The sequence below is a fragment of the Paramormyrops kingsleyae genome, chromosome 1 (genome assembly GCF_048594095.1).
Source record: "Paramormyrops kingsleyae isolate MSU_618 chromosome 1, PKINGS_0.4, whole genome shotgun sequence".
NCBI classification, from domain to species: Eukaryota; Metazoa; Chordata; class Actinopteri; order Osteoglossiformes; family Mormyridae; genus Paramormyrops; species Paramormyrops kingsleyae.
In genome coordinates, this window is record NC_132797.1 from 15,570,735 (window position 1) to 15,591,439 (window position 20,705).

Consider the following 20,705-nt stretch of genomic DNA (forward strand, 5'->3'; position numbering starts at 1 on the left):
AGCACAGGAACTGGACTGTGAAGATTCAGCACATCATACTTGAGCATGAAGAACGGTTACGTGGACAATGCAGGTCAGTGAAAGAATCCGACATTCAGCTGAATGCCTCTTTTGTCCCCCCGCAAGGACGCTGATCGTGCTGAAACTCCGCCATGAGGCAGATGTGTCTGACTTAAATTATCAGACACAGGAGTATTTGTCCTGCGGACTGTTTATCGGAGAAACTGCTCCGAAATATTTAAGCCCGTCTCTGGGCTGGTGTCAGCAGTCATTAAGCCTGTTTTCACAATGAAGCTATGTGTTTAAAAAATAGGAAATAAGCTCTGTTCACTGTCTTATGTTTAGAAACCTCACTAAATGCATCCATCTTTCATATGGCTGATACAGCCCATAGGACACAAGGCAGGGGACACCCTGGCTAGGATGCCAGTCTGTTACAGGGCACATACATACGCAAAAGGGGCACGCACAGACGCAAAATGGGCAATTTAGACGTTGCGATTTGTCCAATATTTGGCCAACCGCATGACTGTAAGAGTGTTAGAATGGTAACAATGAGACAACATACACACTCCACCCACACACAGATAAGGTATCTATGGACATAACCCTAATCTCAGAAATGACACCCTTAACCCCTACCCAGCCCTAACCTTAACCAAAAGTAACCAAACAAAATACAAGACTTTTGGCCATTTTAGTTTTTTGATTGCATTCACAGATTTTTATAATATTGAGTTTCACCTTGTGGGGACCAAAAAGGTGGTTCCAATAAGGTCAAAGTAACAAGTTTTTATCACATCAAGGGGACATCCGGCGCCACTGGGCAGCCTAATGTCACAAGTGGCATTTGGGTTGGGTGTCTCACCGGAGCTCGTAGGCGGGGGGGGGGGGGACGCTCCCGCTGACAGGCCTGTTTATGAGCAGCTGGGAAGGGGGCCATTAATAATTAACACACAGAGGGAGCTAGAGTGGCATGCAGCTATCACGTGACGTGGGGATGTAGGACAGGAGAGCAGCCACACTCGCACGCAGGACGTCCAGGGAGAGAACGGTACAAAGTCCGGTCCACTCCACCCATTCTTACGGACCTCGCTCTTCGAGAAGGTGAGGCAGGGGTAGATGTCTTCTCTGTAGATGCGCTCCAAGAAGGAGCAGCTCCTCTCCAGGGTGGGCTCCTCCCTCCAGGCCTTAAACTCGCTGAACAGCAGGCTGTCCACCTGCGGGAGGGGACGGTGACATCACTGTCACGGCTGCCATCGAACACATGCAGACACAAATATCCCATTTAAAAAACAGCATGCTGCAGACAGCAGAGTACCCCAGTCCACCCATAATAATATCACCCAGGCTCAAACTGGGCCCTATATATAAACCCATCTTTCCTATTGGGCCCAAGAGCAGACCCCACATTCCTCTGAGGGGTGTGTCATCCCGCTATAGGGAGCATGCTCAGAAGGTTTAGGGGAGGCCAACCTCAGCCACCCATCATCCAGCATCCCCGGGCATCGCTGATATCAGATCTGATCTGGGATCAGTCAAGATGTCAGACATTCCTAATCTGATCCCCATGACCACTCTGCTCCACAACAGATTGTCAGAATTCAACCCCTTCAGCTGCTATTCGACATACTAATAATACATAGAGAAAAGAGGCAGATCGTGCACCACGGAGGAGCCAGGAGCCACTACCGGCCCGATCAGACTGCAGCCTACAGCACGGCCAATGGGAATGCCGCAGAGACACACCCTTGGGCTCAGCCAATGACAACCAGGCTGAGAGGAAAACAGTGCTGTGCCAGCACGCATACAGACATATTCAGACAACACATGTGCCCGCACATAGATGACGCATGTGCTGATTTAGGAAGGTGCAGAGTGGGTACTTGGGGCCAAAACGCCGCAGGAAAATAAAGACGGTGACCTTCTCCTATTACGTGCTCTGCATAACACTGCATCCCTGCAACTCGAGGAGCCTTATGATTCCTTCAGACTCCCTCAGAAGAGTTTGTGCCCGGCTTGTCCCACCCCCAACAACTAAACAGCCAATGAGCTGCAGCGCTGCTCTTACATCACAAAGGGTAACTGGATGTTGCCTTGGCGACAAGAGGAGGCGGGGAGGACAGCACACAGGGGTGGGTATCAGGGGCCCGAAGAGACTATCGAGATGCCGGCTAAGGAAGCTGACAGGCATCAAGCTTACGATGCATTCAGATAAGACTTATGTCCTTCACACTGACAGAAGTCTGTTAATAATAGTAATGCATAATCAGTGCTCTCTATCAGTACTGTCTTTGCCTAGACATAAACCTTTGTTCATTTATGATACACGACCCTTTTGTGAATTAGCCTGTGCTTCTACCTTATACTCAACAAACAGCCCAGACTTTACGTGAGTGTAATATTTTGCATCTGGGTGTAACATAATAGCAGGATTTAAGTTCATCAAGTACTTGAAAAAGTGAACCTGAAGACTGCTTTGGCCTGCCATCCCATCCCGGGGAAGGGGGCCCCCTACTGGGCACCTTTGATGGGCCCCAGGCCGCATGTGACCCCAACCGGGATCAGCAGTTAGAAGAAGGATGAATATATGAAAACTGATTTGCTTATTCAGCATAAAGATACATTTTAAGAAACTAATATGCTATTAATCATTTTTAAAAAGCAGTTTGATGTCACAGAAGCCGTATCTAAATTTTATGCAGCCACTATTTCACCTACCGTGCTATAGAGGATTAGCTCTGTCTATTAAACTTTCATAACATTCCACGATTGCTGCATGACAGATAAGAGGGGATGTTTATGCAAAGCTGTTAGAAGCATCAGTTAAAAATCCAGTGAGGTGGTGCTTTTATCCAGTGTGTGGGCTGAGGGATATCAGAGCGTGCCTGCAATGGCAAACTGGGGAGGGCCCACCCCCACCCCAGTGTACCTGTGTGTCTGCACACGCATGTGTCTGTGCTCGCGTGTCTACATGCACGCCTCATCACAGCTCAGCCCGCAGCCCGCGATGCAGAGGAGGTAAACAGCACCGTGCTCCGAGCCGCATCCCGTTAGGAAGCGTTAAGATGATACTAACAGGGTCTTCACAGGGCACGTCACACACTGAAAACTGATTCCGGAAACCCTATAGCACACTGGGCCAGTGATGAGCAGATAAGTCACCATCAGGCAAACATAATCAATACCAGAGATGTTTAATGGATGGTAATGATGATTAGCAAATACACATAGAATCAAACCTAAACCGTACAAATACACTGATTTATTTATGCTAGGCCAGAGGCTCTGTGGGGGGGGGGGGTGATGGTACCTCCTTGCAGTCGCGGACAATGGGCTGTGTGACGCTGAACTCCTGCTGGCTGCCTAGCACGGCACTACTGGTGCTCTTGTTGCGGGCGTGGCCCTTCTTGAAAGGCACCTTGGGGCCTGAGGGCAACTCCTTGCAGGGGGACGTGGGCGAGGTGGACAGTACCAGAGTCTTCAGGGCCGCCACTTCGGCCTGGAGCACGTCGATCTGCAGGAGGACAGTGAGCAGCGTCTTTGTGGGAGCGGGAGGTGCGACCTATCAACACACATCCATGCTGCTCCTCACAGTCAACAAAGCAGCAACACACATCCATGCTGCTCCTCACAGTCAACAAAGCAGCAACACACATCCATGCTGCTCCTCACAGTCAACAAAGCAGCAACACACATCCATGCTGCTCCTCACAGTCAACAAAGCAGCAACACACATCCATGCTGCTCCTCACAGTCAACAAAGCAGCAACACACATCCTGTGACAACTGTGCTTTTAATAACAAACTGAAATTAAAACTCACAATTCAGTGCTGCACTGATTATGACCAAACGGCCTCTTGAATAGGTAAAGACCACCACGATCACAGCCATAAAGACACTCACAGAAAAATGCAAGGGGCCGCCAACACGAAGCTGGATTTCCTGCTTAGCCAGATAACTTGTTGGATTTAAGGAAGTCTGGGCTAAAAGTGAACGAAAATCCAATAAGCTAAGAGGCTAAGCAAGAAATCTGGCTTAGTGATACAGGCCCCATGTGTTTGCTGTTAGTCAGCAAACTGTGGTGTGGATGGGGTCGCATAGCATCATCCTCACCAAGTGTAGCTGACAGAACAGTCATTAACACAAGGTCAGAGGGCAGGTGAGATCGCTATTTTTCTTTGAATGTTTTTCCTGTTGAAATCATGATGGTCTGTGTCAGAGACCCCCCCCCACTCTGGTGTACCACACACCAGTCACTCATTACTGGGATGCCTGGGACTCCTATAGCACAGGTGCTACTAACAACCGAAAATGCTGCCCCATCCCATTTCGGGGGCAGACCTACACACAGATATGTACAGGGTGCCTTCCAGTCAGTCTGGGACACATGGAGTACTCGCCATTATTAATGCACAACTGTGTGTAAATGATCCTGCAGCAGCCCTTACCAAGATGGCTGCCAATCCCATAAGGGCCCTTCCCAAGATGGCTGACAATCCCACATGGGCCCTTCCTAATCCTGCGTTCGATTATACCTCTCAGAGTTGTATGTCGGACACAAATTTCACGAAAATGTGATGAAAACAGAGGAATTTCCAAGTTCTGAGAGATAATTGAACGCAGGAATAATCGAATGCAGCATAAGATGGCTGCCACTCCTGCACAGGTCCTTCCCAAGATGGCTGCCAATCCTGCACAGGCCTTTCCCAAGATGGTCGACAAGACTCTCGCTCACCTTCCCCAAGGCCTCCTTCAGCTGCTTCTCTGCTGTCGCCTGCTTCACGTTGGCCTCCCGCACCATCTTGTGAGCCTCCTGAGAGGAAAGGGGAAGGGGCGGCACAACAGTTGAGACCCTCCACATCCCCCAGTGCCCCAACCCAGAACACAGCAGCCCAAAGCCTACATGGCAGAACCCCAAGCCAAGCCCACCTCACAGCAGACCCCCAGGAAAGCATGTTAGTTAGTGCCTCTAAAGACAGGAGCTTTGAAAACACAGGGGATAGAGGAGGAGGGAAAATGTTAAGCTAGGAAAAGGGAGCAGGGGATAAAAAGCCAAACATTTTCCATCACAGAGAAAACTAGGGACTTAAAAAGAAAAAGAAAAAACAAACGACAGAGAGCTAAAAGACTGATTTAGCACATCTAGGATCTGGACGGAACCCAATGGTGTTATGAGATGACGGTTCAAGGCCTTTAAATTGAAGCAGACTGGTGTCAGTTTCATACTAATAACCCAGGAGCACAGCTCAATCTTTTATGGATAGGAATGGTGACAGGCGATTTTTAGCAGGCAATTGTTGTTTGACTTGCCTACTGCAAATGTAAATACCTTTACAAATAATGCAGCTAAAAGCATGCAGAGGTGAACTAACCCAATATGTGAAGCACCACCTTCCCTGGGTCTTGGACTGCCAGGCCTTATAACCACAGGTCCAGATCCTTACCACTTAGTGCATGTGCCTGTCGTTATTTATAACAACGATGCTGGAAGCTCTGTCCTGTTGTTTCTGCCCCCCCTGCTGATAGTTTTGTGTGTGTCCGGTGAGCTGAGGTCAGATGTGCTGAAACCAGTCGCGTAGCTCCATGCGTCTCAAAGAGTCCAGCCTCTAAGTGCTCGAGTAGAGGTCACTCTGGGGCTCAGGTCGATGGAGAATCCAGAACAAACCTCAAACAGGCTAGCTGTGAGCTCTTCCAGTTCTTGCCCAAGCTGGTCCCTTACTTTAGATAGCCTTTCACATTCTTCGTCTTTTAACTTAAGTTCCTTCAAAATAAAATGAAACAAACAAAAACAAAAAAAAAAAAAACAAAAATAAAGTGCCTTATTTGTTGGGTAATAATGAAAAAGGAAACTTAAAAGCTGTACAGCACGGGGTATTGGGTGGGAAAAGTTCCGGCCCTTTCCATCCAGCACACAAACAAACCGGCTGGGGTTCACTGACACCATGCTGGCCTCAAGCTCCGGGGGTGAGTGGGGGACCAAGCATTAGGCAACGGTGGCGGCAGCGGCGGGTTCGAAACAGTCGTCATCTTGCACACTCATCATTCAGAGGATGAACAGCACGGGAGATCACACAGAGTGCTGAGGTACTGCAAACTCGGCACGATAAGCCAAAGGCTAGACCATAAAACACATTAATAACGAATACAGAGCAAATTATTCTAACTGGTCTCCTCAGTACCTAAAGTACTCAACACAGATGGTGGACGATGACACCCCCCCCCCACACCACGCTAATCGGTGCAGTCCTGTTTGCATAAATATTATCAATGAGCAGCTGCGATTATTAATCTAGTGATCTTTCTGTTATTAGATATGGTTGAATAGGGATGGCATATGCGGCTGCTATGCACACTGGGAAAACGAGAGCCCTCAGTGAAGAATGGTGGGGGCGTTTATATCCGGGGAGGGGGACAGCATGGGACACCAGGAGACGCTCGGTCACCCCCCCTCTCAGGGACCGCGCACGGCTAATGGCTCCAGAGTGACCCCTGCAAAGGCACCCGTACACCTCGAACCCACTAGGACATGGGGCGTGGGGGGGGGGGGACACAATATGAATATTTAATAGCATTTCCACATGACCATAAGCCATTATATTCCCCCGCCACTCTGAGTGGCCCTTGTGTGCCTCAACATGCTACGTTAATTTAGCAGATGCTTTTATCGAAAGTGACATATTTACTTTTTTTTTTTTTTTTTTGAGAGCAATGGGTGATATCACCCATTGTGGGCCTCCTCACTGCTCCGGGGCCTGGGGGCGGAGTAGACAGGCTGGGCGGGAAGCTGGGATTTGAACAGGCAACCCTCCGATCACAGGCGCCGGGTTGTAACCTGCAGAGCCACATACCGATGTTACGCACGGCAGCCCATGGGGTCACAAGTGTCCCCCTGCTGCCGTCCCGGCAAACCGCATGCGTTCTTCAGCTCCAGGCCGCGCCCACAGGGGCGGTGAGGGAGGGGCTGTGAAAAGCAACGCCAGTTAAGGCGGCACAGATGGGGGTCGCACCCAGATCGCACGCCCTCCAGTCATCGCAGCACACTAACTGCGGCAACCACTAAAAAAAAAAAAGAGGTTTCATTTATTTTAATACTCGTCTGACAGTTTCTGATTAAACTCACTCCATCATATGAATGGCTGCTCAAAGGCAAAGAAGGTTAAAGGACGGGGGGGGGGGGGGGGGGTGTACACATGTGGTGAGTCAGGCAAAGTGAGAGTCATGCTGTTTACGGCTCAGGCCAGATCGAAATCCTTCCCGCCGTTTCTCGCCAGTCAGCAAGTGAAAACCAGGCCTTCAAAGCAACGGAAGGCAAGAGGCAGTCAGCCCGCATGCCTGACGGCCAATCAGAGGGCGCTGCCCTGTGTGGGACCATCACTATAGTAACAGGGATGACACTACAAAAACAGGCTCTGGGTAAAGAGATAGCAGTGAATGAAACTGTCAGCAAAAGCTCGCTGCTCACATGGTTCAGGGGGCCTGTTATGACAGGGATGAGGGTGGATTGACGACCAATTACCTGAGTGGCCGCTTTTCCAGGGTCACGTACAAACCAGACTGTCTCCAAATTATAAAGCACATCAATTCCTCTGAGCTGCTCACCAGACTGATACCAGTATTAAATTCAGAAAAACATCAAAGAATATTTATGACTAATTGGACCTTCAAGAGAAAATAATGAAATGAAAATAGACATGTGTGCAACAGACGTGTTCTGTCCTCACTGTCATTCACATCTCAATGTCCTCTCACCTGTCTCAAATAAACACCTTCCTCCCACGATCAATGATCACTGGGGGGGGAGGGTTGGGACAGAAAACGCATGGTACAGGCACAGCCACGGGCAGCAAAGTCATTCCCTCCCATGGATCAGGACCTCAGCTCCAGTCCAGAACTCCAGGTTCAGCAGGAGAGCTGGGTCCTCCACAATCCCAGGCCTTACAGGGCCAGGTACTACAGGGAAACATTCTCTGTCCTTTAGGTTGATACTTCACTATAGATTTTTTTACATAATAGATTTACATAATCTCAGCCACCTTGGCATAAGATGAAGCAGATAGGGCTGTTAAGTTTTAGGTGGAAGGTGTGTCCATATCTGTTACTTTGCAGTCATCTTAGCAGAGATACATCACACACACACACACACACACACACACACACGCACACACACAGAGTTGAGAAAAAGGTCAAGCCAGCGTCCTGGATTCGAGGTTCATTGCTGGGAGACACAGGGGAGAAAACTGCCATCCTGCTCGATTCTGACAGGCCAGAGGCTGTGTACAGCACAGCAGAACTAACATGAAGCGTTACAAGAGGATTTTGTTCAAAATAAGATATATAAAGCAAAACAAAGCCCAGAACAGGAATTATCTGGGTAAGGGTGTTCCTAGCCAAACACTGAATGTGTCACAACGAGGACCAATGAAGGGAGGGAAAAAATTACATATATTTACACTTTTCACACACTTGATGATAGTGAAAAAGCTTGGATGATCCACAGGCCTTGTGAAAGCTCTTCTCCCACATATTGCTGGGAGGAGCATGTTTAACTGAGCACTGCGGGTCATTTCAGCACACAAACGACACACTCACCCTTCCTCTCCTGTGACCGATCACTTAACACACTAAGCAGGAGGACGCTCACAGCGCGCGACGCACTGTCCTGCAGGTATGGTGCCACTGTCCTGCAGGTATGGTGCTGCCAGGCGTTTATTACAGCCAAGGCCGATAAACTAATAAATATAGATTTTATGTAAGGAGGGGTGGGAGGTGGCAGATGTGTGTGGGGTGAAACGGAGGTCACCATTCACGCCATCAAGGGGGGGGGTGACAGGATCATCCGAGCCTCCCTCAGTACATTCCAACCCCCAGCTCCATTTAAAATGCACATAAGCGTGCATTCAGCGGTTGCCCCCTCACCGGAAAGGTCACTGTGACATTACCGCATAATTGACAGCAGGGTCCACAAAGATATAACAGGCCCGTCACCCTGACAACCTACCGGTCCCCAGCTGATTTCCCTGGCACGGCCCGGGGGGGGGGGGGGGGGGGGGGAGTGGGGGGTGTTTCCATCATATCGGAGGAGACCCAAGGGCTCCTACGTCCTGCCTGCCTAACCCTCCTGCCACCCATCCAGAATCCTGCTGATCTATCCGCTGAGGGACCTGGTCCTGTACGGAGGAACCGGGCAGGCTGGGGGGTGGCAAAATGCAGGCCGCGGATAAACACAGCTTGGGTGACAGGGAAATTAATCTGGGGTATGGGGGTGCCTTTGTGAGCTTCACAGCGGTTAACATTTCCCCATGCATAATTCACTGTCCAAATGTATCTAAGAAACACCAAGTGGGGGAGGGGGAACGTTCCTCAAATTTAATTAGGTGGTGGTGGGAGGGGGGGTAATATTATGGATTTCAGTGCCAAAAGTGCATTGACCAATGAAAAGCTGCACGTGCTGCGTGATCGGTGGAGAGTAAACGCTTTACACGCCAGACAGACAGCACAGCACCACAGGCAGGCGTCCTGGTGGGCGGAGCCTTACCCTCTGCGCTCTGGAAAGCTCCTCCTTCAACCTCCCATACCCTTTCTCTCTTACTTCCATCACGGAGGGGCTCCTGAGGTGTGACAGGCCGTGAGTCTCCTCTCCTTCCTCGCTGCTCGAGACCCCACCCTCGGCAGACTCTGCCTCCACTCTGACGAAGCCTGCCGAAGAGGCGGGGCCAGAGGCAGAGGGCTGGGCCTCTGATCCTGGAATGCTGGGGGGAGGGAAGCACACACAATAGTCATGCAAATTAAAACAAAGCTACCATGAACCATTGTTATACTCCTTTGCAGCTGACGGTGACCAAGACCAAAAAGCATAGCCACTAGCCACCAGCTAGTTTGTCCCTTAGGCAATTATTTGGTCCATTAGCATTGTTTTTAGCATTTAGCATTACTACACAGCCTTCACACTAGCTCTAACATACTCTTGGGCACCTATATGATCCATTGTTTTAGCATTTGGCATTAGTACACAGCTAACAAACTCTCTAACACACCCTTATGCAGTTATATACTCCGTCAGCGTTACTAATAATGCGACCCAATAATTGTCAGTTTTAGTGTTTAGCATTAGCTCACGGCTAATGTTTCCTCAGTAACCCAACATACCCAGCCATGCACGTCTCTGTACCCAGGATTACCCACCTTCCATTGTGGGCCTCCTCACTGCTCCGGGGCCTGGGGGCGGAGTAGACAGGCTGGGTGGGAAGCTGGTCCGCACAGAGGGCGCTGGGCGGGCAGGGACCAGAGCTGAGGGCAGGAGTGCGGTACAGGGTGCTGGGCAAGGAACTATGCCCGGGACTGCGGGACTCGGAGAGGCCGTGCACGTCGGGGGTGGTGGGTGAGGCCAAGTTCACTTCATGGAAGCCTTCAAGAGGTTCACTGGCCATAGTGGTGAAGTCATCATACAGAGGGGCTGAGCAGGACCATGGCAGAGGTGGAAGAGGGAGCAGCGGAAGAAGCGATTTGCATGCTACTTCTGCAAACTTATTCAAATATACTTCACTAAAAGACTTTAGGTTCAAGTTCCAATGGAGAATCGGATCTAAAGAGCAAGAGCTATGGCAGAAATGTGACATGCAAACATAAAAAAAGAGCACTTACAGAGCTGTTCAGGTTAAAGATGTCTCACAAAACACATGCAGATGTGCTTCTCTGTAACGCCAGTGCATGTGAGGTCAGTCGCCTCCTCGATTCACCAGTTCATTTGTGAGGCCACCATGTCTGTTCCAGAAAAAAAAACATGAGATTAAAGCTACGGCCAGCTCCTCCCACACGGTAAACTAGTCCCTCAGACCCTCCAAGCTGAATACAACGAGCAAAAAAAGAAAGAAAAAAAAAAAACACACCTACACACACACACCAAACTATGAATACACATGATTTAAACAGCAAACAGACCAGAAATGAAAATACAACACGAAGGAGGAAGTTGTGAGAAGATGGATTCTAGACCATCACAGGCTCCTCCATTGCTGGAAATCCACTCAGACACTTAAACCAGTTGGAGTGATACTAGACTCACTATGCCCTGAATTAAATCATTGCAACCTTAGAACAACATCCTCTTCCCACCCAGGGCAAGGCCGCCCTGGCCGGTTCTGCTGCTGCCCACATGCGAGCGGATGCAGAGCCCCATGCAGACACTCCCCCATCTGCATTCCGAAGGTTAAACGGACCGGAGGCTGCGGCGTCGGCCCTGCGAGTCGCTCTAACCCGCGCGTTAAAAAGCCACAGCTGCGCAGCTGATGGGACAAAGCGCGAGACTGTCAAGAGCTGCTGCCATGGCAACAGGCAGGACACCAGAGGTGCATAACCCGCCCCCCCCCACCCCCAGGCTGCCATTCAGCATTAGGACGTTCAAAGCCACGCAACATCCCAACCCCCCAGGTGCCATCTGATGGAATCAGCATGCTACACACACAGTTCACCAAAATAAAAGCCTTATATTCTAGAATATAAATAGGAGGTGCCTAAAAGATCCCCAGAGTAACAGATTGACAGTTTCTCTGCTTTATTAACGAATCATCGTAAACCACTGAATGAATCGTTGTTCTCCTTGAGCTGAAGGTGCAGCGTCCGTCTGCATCACGACACAGCCGGTGCTGACAGCGGTAAGTATCACCGGCTCCGAATGCCAGGAAGGAAACTGAGGACAGGAGCGACGACGGAACCCCCCGGCACCCGGCTGGCAAGGAAATCCAAGCCTGCATATCCAGCCGGCACTGACTGGGGTGCAGCCACTAGGCTGTGGGGGAACCGCACACATACAGCAAGAACAAAACACAAATAGATCATTAGGGTGTAGCGACGGATACGTAGCATTTGGCGTCGACCGGAAGGTACGTGACATTTCTGGTGAATTCCGTTCGGTATACCAGATGCTCCCTTCTCCCAAAGCTGGAGCACAACTGGCTTGTGTAAAGGGTAAGGGACAGGTACACCGTACCAGGGACAGCAGCCAGCTTCCTGAAGCACAGGGGTGGGTGCCACCCAGCATAGGGGAGCGGATTCACGCCGAGCTGTCGGGCGAAGACAGATCCTGGCACCCCCGCAGCCACCTGTCATGTGGAAGAGGCAGCTTCTGCCAGTGCCGTGCCGCAAGGGGGGGGGGGGGGGGGGTTATACTTATCATGCTCAAAAGGCTGGGATTAGTGTGAAAACTCCCAGAGGGACCAGGGACGGCTCAACATGGGGAAAAGGGCATATGAATCCAAGATGAGGGGGTCCAAATAATTCACTCCTCATACTGGATGACATGAAAAGATACAACGGTCACAGAACCCCTTTAACGGCTGCTTAAAATACATCTAATTCAACATCCCCTGCATTCAGTGACTGGCTTTTCAGCAGGAATGATTTAAAGCTTGAGGTAGAATCATGGATGCAAATACACTCAGCTAGATAAAGCATCACTCTCAACACAGTAAGACCATCTGAGTTTCATAACCCTAATAGCTTAAAGTAAATGAATAAAACACAAGCCTTAATCACCATCTGCTATGAAGATTGGAAAAGTGTAGCTTCTCCTATTACTACTGGGTCAAGACACAGCAGGAGCCATCAGCTAATGAGATAGTGCTTTTTGAAAGTCATTCTTAAAATGAAACCGATCACTCAATACCCCATGGATCCAGGCCCATGGTGGGGTGGGGTGGGAGGGGTCACTAGACCTCTGTCCCCACTCACGAGCAGTCAGCCCTCCCTCCATCATCAGCAATCTGGTTTTAACCCCCCCCCCCAAAAAAATATCCAGGACTGGGGAAGAAAAAACAAAATCAGATGCCAGAAATATTCCTATAAATGCAAGCCAAAGCGTTAGGGTTAGAGTACACACTAAGGCTTCAGTTAGTGATGACCAAATTAAGCTTCTTGAACCATTTGCTGTATTTTCTGGCTTCACTAGATGGTGCTCTCTGTTCAGAAAAGGGCTCAGAGCATGTCCCAATGCAAACCAAGAGCACCATCTAGTGGAGTCAGAAAATACAGCAAATGGTTCACGAAGCTTCATTTGCCCATCATTAGCTTCAGCACCACGTGAGGGGCATGGCAGGTGGAGCCTCATCTGTACCTGGGTTGGAGTCACTGGATTATAGCATTATGCACAGTCACAGCAATTACAGATGCAATTACTGGGCAGCATTACATAGGTATGCTCTCCCTAGCCAGACTACCTACTCAAAGCAGGGAGGTGAATGAGCGAATTCTGGGTACTGTTCCCGTTTATTCAGAGCACAGACACCAGGTGCACATATGGCAAAAGCGACAGGAAATGACCCATGTTGGGGAAGGCCTGCACACCACTGCAAGAATGACTGTTAACCCTCGCCCGGCTCCCAGCTGGGTTGTACTTAACCTCAGTGATAACAGGGCCTAAAAGAAGACAAAGCTCGCATTATACGGACTCACCCGGAAGGCTGTGCCAGAAGATGAGTCTGCACTAGATTATTCTCTCAACTTTCCAAAGCTGCAGCTCCTAAGGTAACAGCCACTGGCACTAAAGTAACAGACGGACGAGGGGGCACCACCCCCCAGAATCTAAGAAGGCAAAGTTGGTGCTACTTTATTAAGGCTCCAGAAGAACGGCCGGGAGGAAATAAAGACCAATCCACAAATTCCAAGTTAGATTAAATAATCTTAGTTTACCTCACTAGAAGGTGGAGGGATCCAAGTAAATCAATAAAAAATTTTGTAACGGTACAAAAATCATGGTTCGGTATGTTTTCAGTACAGTGAGGGTAAAAGAAACAAAACCTAAATTGCTCCTTTTTTATTTCTTCAACAGTGGATTACTGAACAAAGTATCACTGTATTAAATAAATCTCAATACTGCTGCAATCTACTAATAAAAAACTGAAATTTGCTTAAAAGTAAAGCAAAATAGTCTCTCGTGTAAACATCCATTAAGGTGCACATAAAAAAAATGTACTGTACCTGATCTGTACTGTATTCACATTAACAGCCTCCAGCTTCATATTTGAACTGTGCAACACAAATATTGTCTCAAAAAATACAAAGCATAAGAAAGCCTCAGTGCCACTTCATCCGCCCCTTTCCGAATGCTGCTCGGGGGAACACACAGACAGACAAAGGTTCCGCATTTCCTGCATTTGTTCGGTATATATGTATACCGAACCGAAAGGCCCGTACTGAAAATTTGCGGTACGAATACGTGTATCGTTACACTCCTAAACAATAGCAGCACCCTACTCTCTGCTCATGTGTCCCCAAAACATGATACCTGACGGGCCGACAGGATAACGCTACTTCTAAAACCGTGCAAGATCCCCCCCCCCCACCCCCACCCCCGACTGTGCCAGCAGTCAGTCACTCTCCCTGCTCTTCTCCTCTGTCAATGTCAGCACCGCCACACACATTTACAAAAGGCTTAGGGTCTTGATGGATCTTCCAATTTATTCTCGGATTTGTAGCCCCACCGAAAATAAACAGCAGAGGGAAAATAAAGTTCTGAAGCTTAAGTTTCCTAAAGCATCAAAAAATGTATTTTTAAAAATTTATACATAAACTGAAGGCATCTGCTTTGTCGGAATGTTTCTATAAAAGGTATTTCAGGGGTTACCATCTCTACGGGATATTTGGTCAGAATCTGTCTTTGCAAAGAAGCAAAGACGTTAATGGCAGCAGAAAGACACGCAAACACACCAGCCCCGCCCCCTGAGCTGAGTCACTCTCGCCCGCCTGCCTTAAATGCACAGCCAAGTCTGGCAGATGGAGCATCGAGCAGAGGAGAGCAAGGGGCCCACGGGGCCGGAGGCAGCCTCCAGGGTGGGGGTGGCGCTCCTGCTTCATGAAGCCCCGTGGACGGAAAAAAAAACTAGTGTCATGCCACCATTCCTCAATGCCAGGCCAATCAGCGGGTTGTTCAACAGAAAAGATGCAAGCAAATCCCTGAGCCACGTGTGCGAGGGTGACGCTCCACATCCCACTGGAAGACACTGCCACGTCCAACACCTGTGGGCCCTCTCACTGTCACCGCATGACACAGGCTTGCAGCTTACCATGCTCAAGCAGATACCACCCAATCGTTACCATACAGCAAACCCATGGCATACTTTAGCCAGGTAGATCCCAGTCCAATGGGAAGGAGGAATCGTCACCGCAGAGCGAGCTCACTGCATACCGTGCCCAGGTAGATCCCAGTCCAATGGGAAGGAGGAATTAAGAAAAATAAAAGTCCTGCCATTACACAGGGTCAGCCTGCCTGTTCTCCAGCCACAATAGGAAATTTCTGCTTCAACAAAACATCACCGGTGTCTTAATGTTCCCTGCAGCGGTGTTTCTTGATTAACTACAGAAGTAATATATTTCCTCTGTCTGACAACAGCAAGACAAGACTAAACGTTCTGTTTAAGGCTGAAGGACCACGGTCACCTATCCACCTATCCTATCCAAGATATCCATGTTAAACTCATCATGTTGCTAGTACCTCCTAAAGTCGAGTAGAACATTTACAGTATTGATCTTTCATCCAAAGCCAGGTCTCATAATTGAACAGTCACCCAATAGCAATCAATGTCTCTCATTGGAATTAATGTGTACATTGTGTCCAATTTCTGGTCTCAAACAAAATGCTCATAATTAGAACCTTCGGGAATTTTTTTGCCCAAAGGTGTATAACATCTGCCATAGCATACGAGCTTCCCAAAATCAGTCAGTCATTTTGAGCATACAGCCAGGCTTAACCACTGTCTGGGATAGACATACGAAAACCAGAATCACACAAACAATAAAAAACCTACATAATACCACCTTATTTGACACAAGTACAGTTTCTAGAGCCGTTTATAGAAGAAAGTGTGGATTTAATAACCTGTAATACCTACTGTGCAACTACTACATCCCAGCAGTTATGTTTGAACAGCGAGGCCCAGCAGTTGTAGATAGCTGGGATACCAGAGTGAAACCTCCACCCATCCGTCTTGCAGCTGCTTGATCAGAGTCGCAGGAGGCCTGGAGCCTATCCCAGGCAGCAAAGGGCACAGAGCTGGGGGGAAACTGTGCACAGGATGCCATCCCATCGCAGGGCACACACTCATACCCTATGGGCAATTTAGGGGCGCCAAATAGTCTAACTGCATGTGCGCAAACCGCATCAACATGCCAACATGTGGAGCCTGGGACTCCCAGCCCTGGAGGTGCAGGGCAACATTGCTGAGTAAATAATAAGTTTTAACTACCTTACCTGTAACATTAAGGCAACTTCTGGCAGTGATAAAACATTTGACTCAATTTCACCATTCAAGTTATTTTAGACGAAATTTTTATCCAGATAGGAGACCTTAATCAAATCACCGTATCATCTTAAATCGCAGAATAAGGAGGCTAATTCCCTGTAACCCTGTAAGATGGCTAGACAAAACTAAGGCACATTTAGAAAAAATAACATTTAAATCAATATAATTAAAGCTTGACAATGTGCCCAAAGCTTTACACTGCAAATTCCAACATACAAAAGACATCATAAAGCACATTTTATTACTTCAAAATGTACAACAATTATTGAAAAAGGTACTGAATGCCCCAAGAAGAGCATGACTCAAAATAAGGTCTCTCTACAACATGTGTAATAGCCATAGACAGTGCCTTTCACATGAAAATGCTAAGGCAGTATTTCAGTGAAATATAAAATGCATGCACTCATTGTCAAACAAGACAACAAAAGAAAATCTTCCTGTTTTTCTGGACATTTCTATTAGAGTATCCAACAACTTTAAAATATTACATAGACATACTAATTTTATTTTTAATTCATAACTTTAAACGATTAAAAAAATTCTTAAGCCTTAAAATTCAAAAACAATACCTATTGATAATACAGGTGTAAAATTTTACTATTATAATAATGTTTTAAGAATACCTGATGCCCCTTTAAAGTGCCCAGATTTTTGTCCGTCAGATTTCTACAAAAAAAAAATATTTAATATGGGATAAAAAGAATAAATCTATATAATAAAGACCCTTGCTTCACTTCCGGGTTTCAAAAAAGGGGAGAATATTGCTCAAGCACTGATAAGCTCTCCATTTTTTGATGAATTCATAAAATAATATTGAATCAGCTGGGTGCGTCTCAAACATAACAGGTCAACTCTGTAGCCCTTCTACATCAAAACTAAATAAAAATGGTTTAAAAATGCATATTTTGATTAGCATTAAGAGAACGCATAGCAACTTAAAAAATAAAGTGGCTATACCAACTTAGACTATGCTGTGAAATAAAAAAAAACAACTTTTGTCAGCTTAGTCAGATATTTTAAAGGTTTCGATGTAAAAGAGTTCTGTTAAAATCTGAAACAACCAATAATGACATTCATGTTTGAAATGGCGTTCTGTGTGCTTTCAAGATTTTAAAATGTTTGTGTACCATTTTGTGTTTTATACGATGTCAACTCCATCAGATGGATTTTTGTTGTTATATTCATTAAAAGTATGATCAGAATGATTTTTTAAAATAGCTTTTGTCAGTAAAAATGTGTTATTTATGTTAGGGATGGGTCGATCCACATTTTTTCAGTTCCTATCCGATTCCGATACACAACTGCTGATACCGATACAGATTCCAATACAAGAGCTCTTTTTACTTTGTTATACTTCATATACAATTTTTTAAAGCTAGTAAATACATATGGAAAAAATTTGACAAAATATTTAATTACGCTATAAACACACATAACGTACTGTTCCACCTTGTTTGTACATCTTGTTTTAAGTGTTTATGAGGCATTTGCAGTTCATTATGAATATCTTCAAAACAAGTACACACAAGTGGCAAATGCTTAAAATTTGAACACGATGTTTGTCCCATTGGCGTCAGCTCAGTTACACTTTGTTGCGATGGCAGCCCCTCTTGTATCACAAGCTGCAGCGAGTTCGCAAAACAGTCCAGGTTAGCGACTCCCAAATCATTCATTGCTTTTTTTGTCTAGCACAGTTGCGTGCGCTTTAAGTGGGATTGTCCATTAAATGCTCTTCCTACCTCTCAAAACTTTATTTTACAAAGATTGCAAATCGCTGTGCTACTGGTCTCTGTTAAAAGCGTAAAATACTCCCAGATCGTCACGTCTTACGTTTTCTTACGCTCCTCGTACTGCGAAGGGTACGCGCATGACGTCACAGCAGGCGGAAGTCACTGTACTCACACCCACTGAGTAGCAAAAAAGACTGGGGGGCAGCGATAGCGTTCGATTTGAATGCCACAAAAAAAACACGTGTGAAATGGGAAAGAGCTGTCGTGCGATTGATTGTACAAACAGATTTAACACGAAATAGGAGCTTTAGAGATTGCCAAAAACTAAAGTAAGTATAGGACATGGATCGGTCACGCATGACCGATGCCCGATCCGTCAAATAGATCTGGATCGGCGCCGATACCGATCCGAATATTGGATCGGTGCGTCTCTAATTTGTTTTAGAAATGTGTTTTATATTAGAATATTATGATTTTTTTTGTGTGAAAATTAATTCCCTCAACTGCAAAAAAATGCTGTTAAGATAAAATGAAATCATTGGAAGGATGGCGCTTCACGAAGTTTAATAGCCAGTACTTTGATCTTTTAAAATATTTCCCAACATGAATGAAAAGTAAAGATAAAAATCCCCCCAAAATCAGATTTTGTCCCTATTCAAGAATTAGTGAAAATATTTAAATACAAGTAATGCAAATCTGATTATTTTGGATGTGGTAATTCAGTTAAGATCACTATACCATTACTGCTTATATTTTGGACTTGAAAAGTGATCAGACTGAGAACAGCAACACACACATATGCAGCCTGAACTGCCTAACAGTGGCAGGTCTCTAGCACCTTAGTTCATGCTCCACTGGCACGATGTACTCGTCCACATCTCAGTTAGAACATTTGTAATGCTGTAACATTCCACCTACCATCCAAAATACAGTTCTGGAAAAATGGCAGTGCATGTGCGTGGTCCAGGTACACCTTACCTTGTGGGGACCAAATCTCCCCACAACGTGATGAAAACCCGTTTCCTGGTCCCCATGGGGGAAAACTATTTTATAAAAATCTGTGACTGCAATGAAAAAAACTTAAAAAAAATGCAAAAACTCTTGTATTTCACTTGGTTACTTATGGTTTTGGTTCGGGCTGCGTTGGGGTTAAGGTTGTCATAGTTAGCATTAGCATTTTTCCTATAGAAATGAATGAGTGGCCCCCAAAAAGATATGATAACACGACTGTGTGTTTGTGTGGCTGGTATTTCACTTCCCTCAAATTCACTCCTCAAAGGAGGTCCCAAACGACTACAGACAACAGGTAGCAACCAACATGACAGAAGCACCACAAGTATCTTGACAGGGTGACTGGCCAACATAACGTATCGACCCCTGCATCCAGAACTCCACTGAAAGACAAATCCATCCTTGTGTAAGAAAATCATTTTCCTAATGGGAATGGAAACAGCATTTCACTTGCCCACCCAGAATCTCTAATAAGTGTTCAGGCAGCAGAGATCCTGTTGACAGAAGTATCCAGGACTGTGACGCTTGAATAATTAAAATGACCACTCTCTCTTATTTGTTACATTCTGTATTTATGTGTCTATCGTTCCAGATCCCGTGTTCCAGATTTTTCCATCTCTCCATATGTACACAGAGTCAAAAGTTGAAAAACCAGTTTATCACTTTGTTTCCTTTTCCTACTCATTGTTTCCCTGCTCTTGTTTTGACACTCTTTGTGATTTATACTCTCTGTATTGTGACCTCAATTCTAGATTTTGACTTGCTTAGTTATTCGGCATTTTAAATTGCGTATTTGTATACCGACTCCAATTTTGGCTAACGACTCTTTTTGGACTCAGAGTTTGACTTGGTTGCTGAATTCTATGTCATTCTGTCCAGTCCAGTTTACTCACATAGACTTGTCATTATTCTGGATGAAAGCATTGTGCGATTCATCATTCAGCTCACCTGCATCTAGACCATGCCAGGAAAATGCATTCCATACAAGGCAGGTGCTACGGCTTCTCAACCAAACAAGGTGAAGGATGATTCATCAGGCCGTATGGCATTTTCCATTGCACACCACAATGCTGCCTGAACTGAAGGATTTGAGAAAATGCATTTTTGGGTGTGATAGGAGTGGCTGCAGCCAGACAGGCTGTTATGTTAACTGTGTAGCAATGCTGATGGAAGAATTGGATGTATGGCAAAAATCTAGGAATAAAACCCCCTCACATCAACAACATGGTGTAAATTTATCAGGTTGCTAATTAGTATATTTGGGTATGTATATTCTGAGAATTTTCCAATAATTTCCATATATTCTCAGCAATTCCCATGGAAAGTTTCCAAAATTCTTCAGCTTAACTTCCCATGGAATGGAATGGAAGGAAATTTACAGCCCCTTTACAACCCCAGTGGTAATATATAGCAATGACATCAAATAATTAAACCAATAATTAAACTATATCTTGAAGAATTATGTCATGGGGAATACAATGCAAGAACTGAGGCTTACACTATAGTTTGACAGCTTACAGGACAAAGACCAGGGTAAAAATGTCCTTAGTTTCTGCATCCACAGTCTATGATCAAGATGCAGTGTACCAGCCATGTTTTATTGGGGGAACAGCAAAAGCAGGTCAGAATGAAATATGGCTGAAAGTATAAAGGATTAAGGCACCTAGA

The 20,705-nt window shown here is 46.4% G+C and overlaps 1 protein-coding gene across 6 annotated transcripts in view; it reads right to left on the bottom strand.

Annotated features, from left to right (window-relative positions):
- rab3ip (RAB3A interacting protein (rabin3)) overlaps nt 1-20,705 on the bottom strand; it is a 31,675-nt gene that overhangs the window by 5,727 nt on the left and 5,243 nt on the right. For 4 of the 6 annotated variants that reach the window (XM_023826270.2, XM_023826277.2, XM_023826286.2 and 1 more), the window contains 7 exons: nt 10,646-10,765; nt 10,187-10,457; nt 9,540-9,753; nt 5,670-5,765; nt 4,740-4,817; nt 3,314-3,517; nt 1,092-1,220 (listed from right to left, as the gene is read on the bottom strand). In XM_023826270.2, the coding sequence (XP_023682038.1) occupies nt 1,092-1,220; nt 3,314-3,517; nt 4,740-4,817; nt 5,670-5,765; nt 9,540-9,753; nt 10,187-10,431 (966 nt within the window). In that variant the 5' untranslated portion in view covers nt 10,432-10,457; nt 10,646-10,765. Of the gene's footprint in view, nt 1-1,091; nt 1,221-3,313; nt 3,518-4,739; nt 4,818-5,669; nt 5,766-9,539; nt 9,754-10,186; nt 10,458-10,645; nt 10,766-10,942; nt 10,965-20,705 lie in introns of those variants that run through there. The other 2 variants (XM_023826296.2, XM_023826304.2) reach the window with 2 other exon arrangements.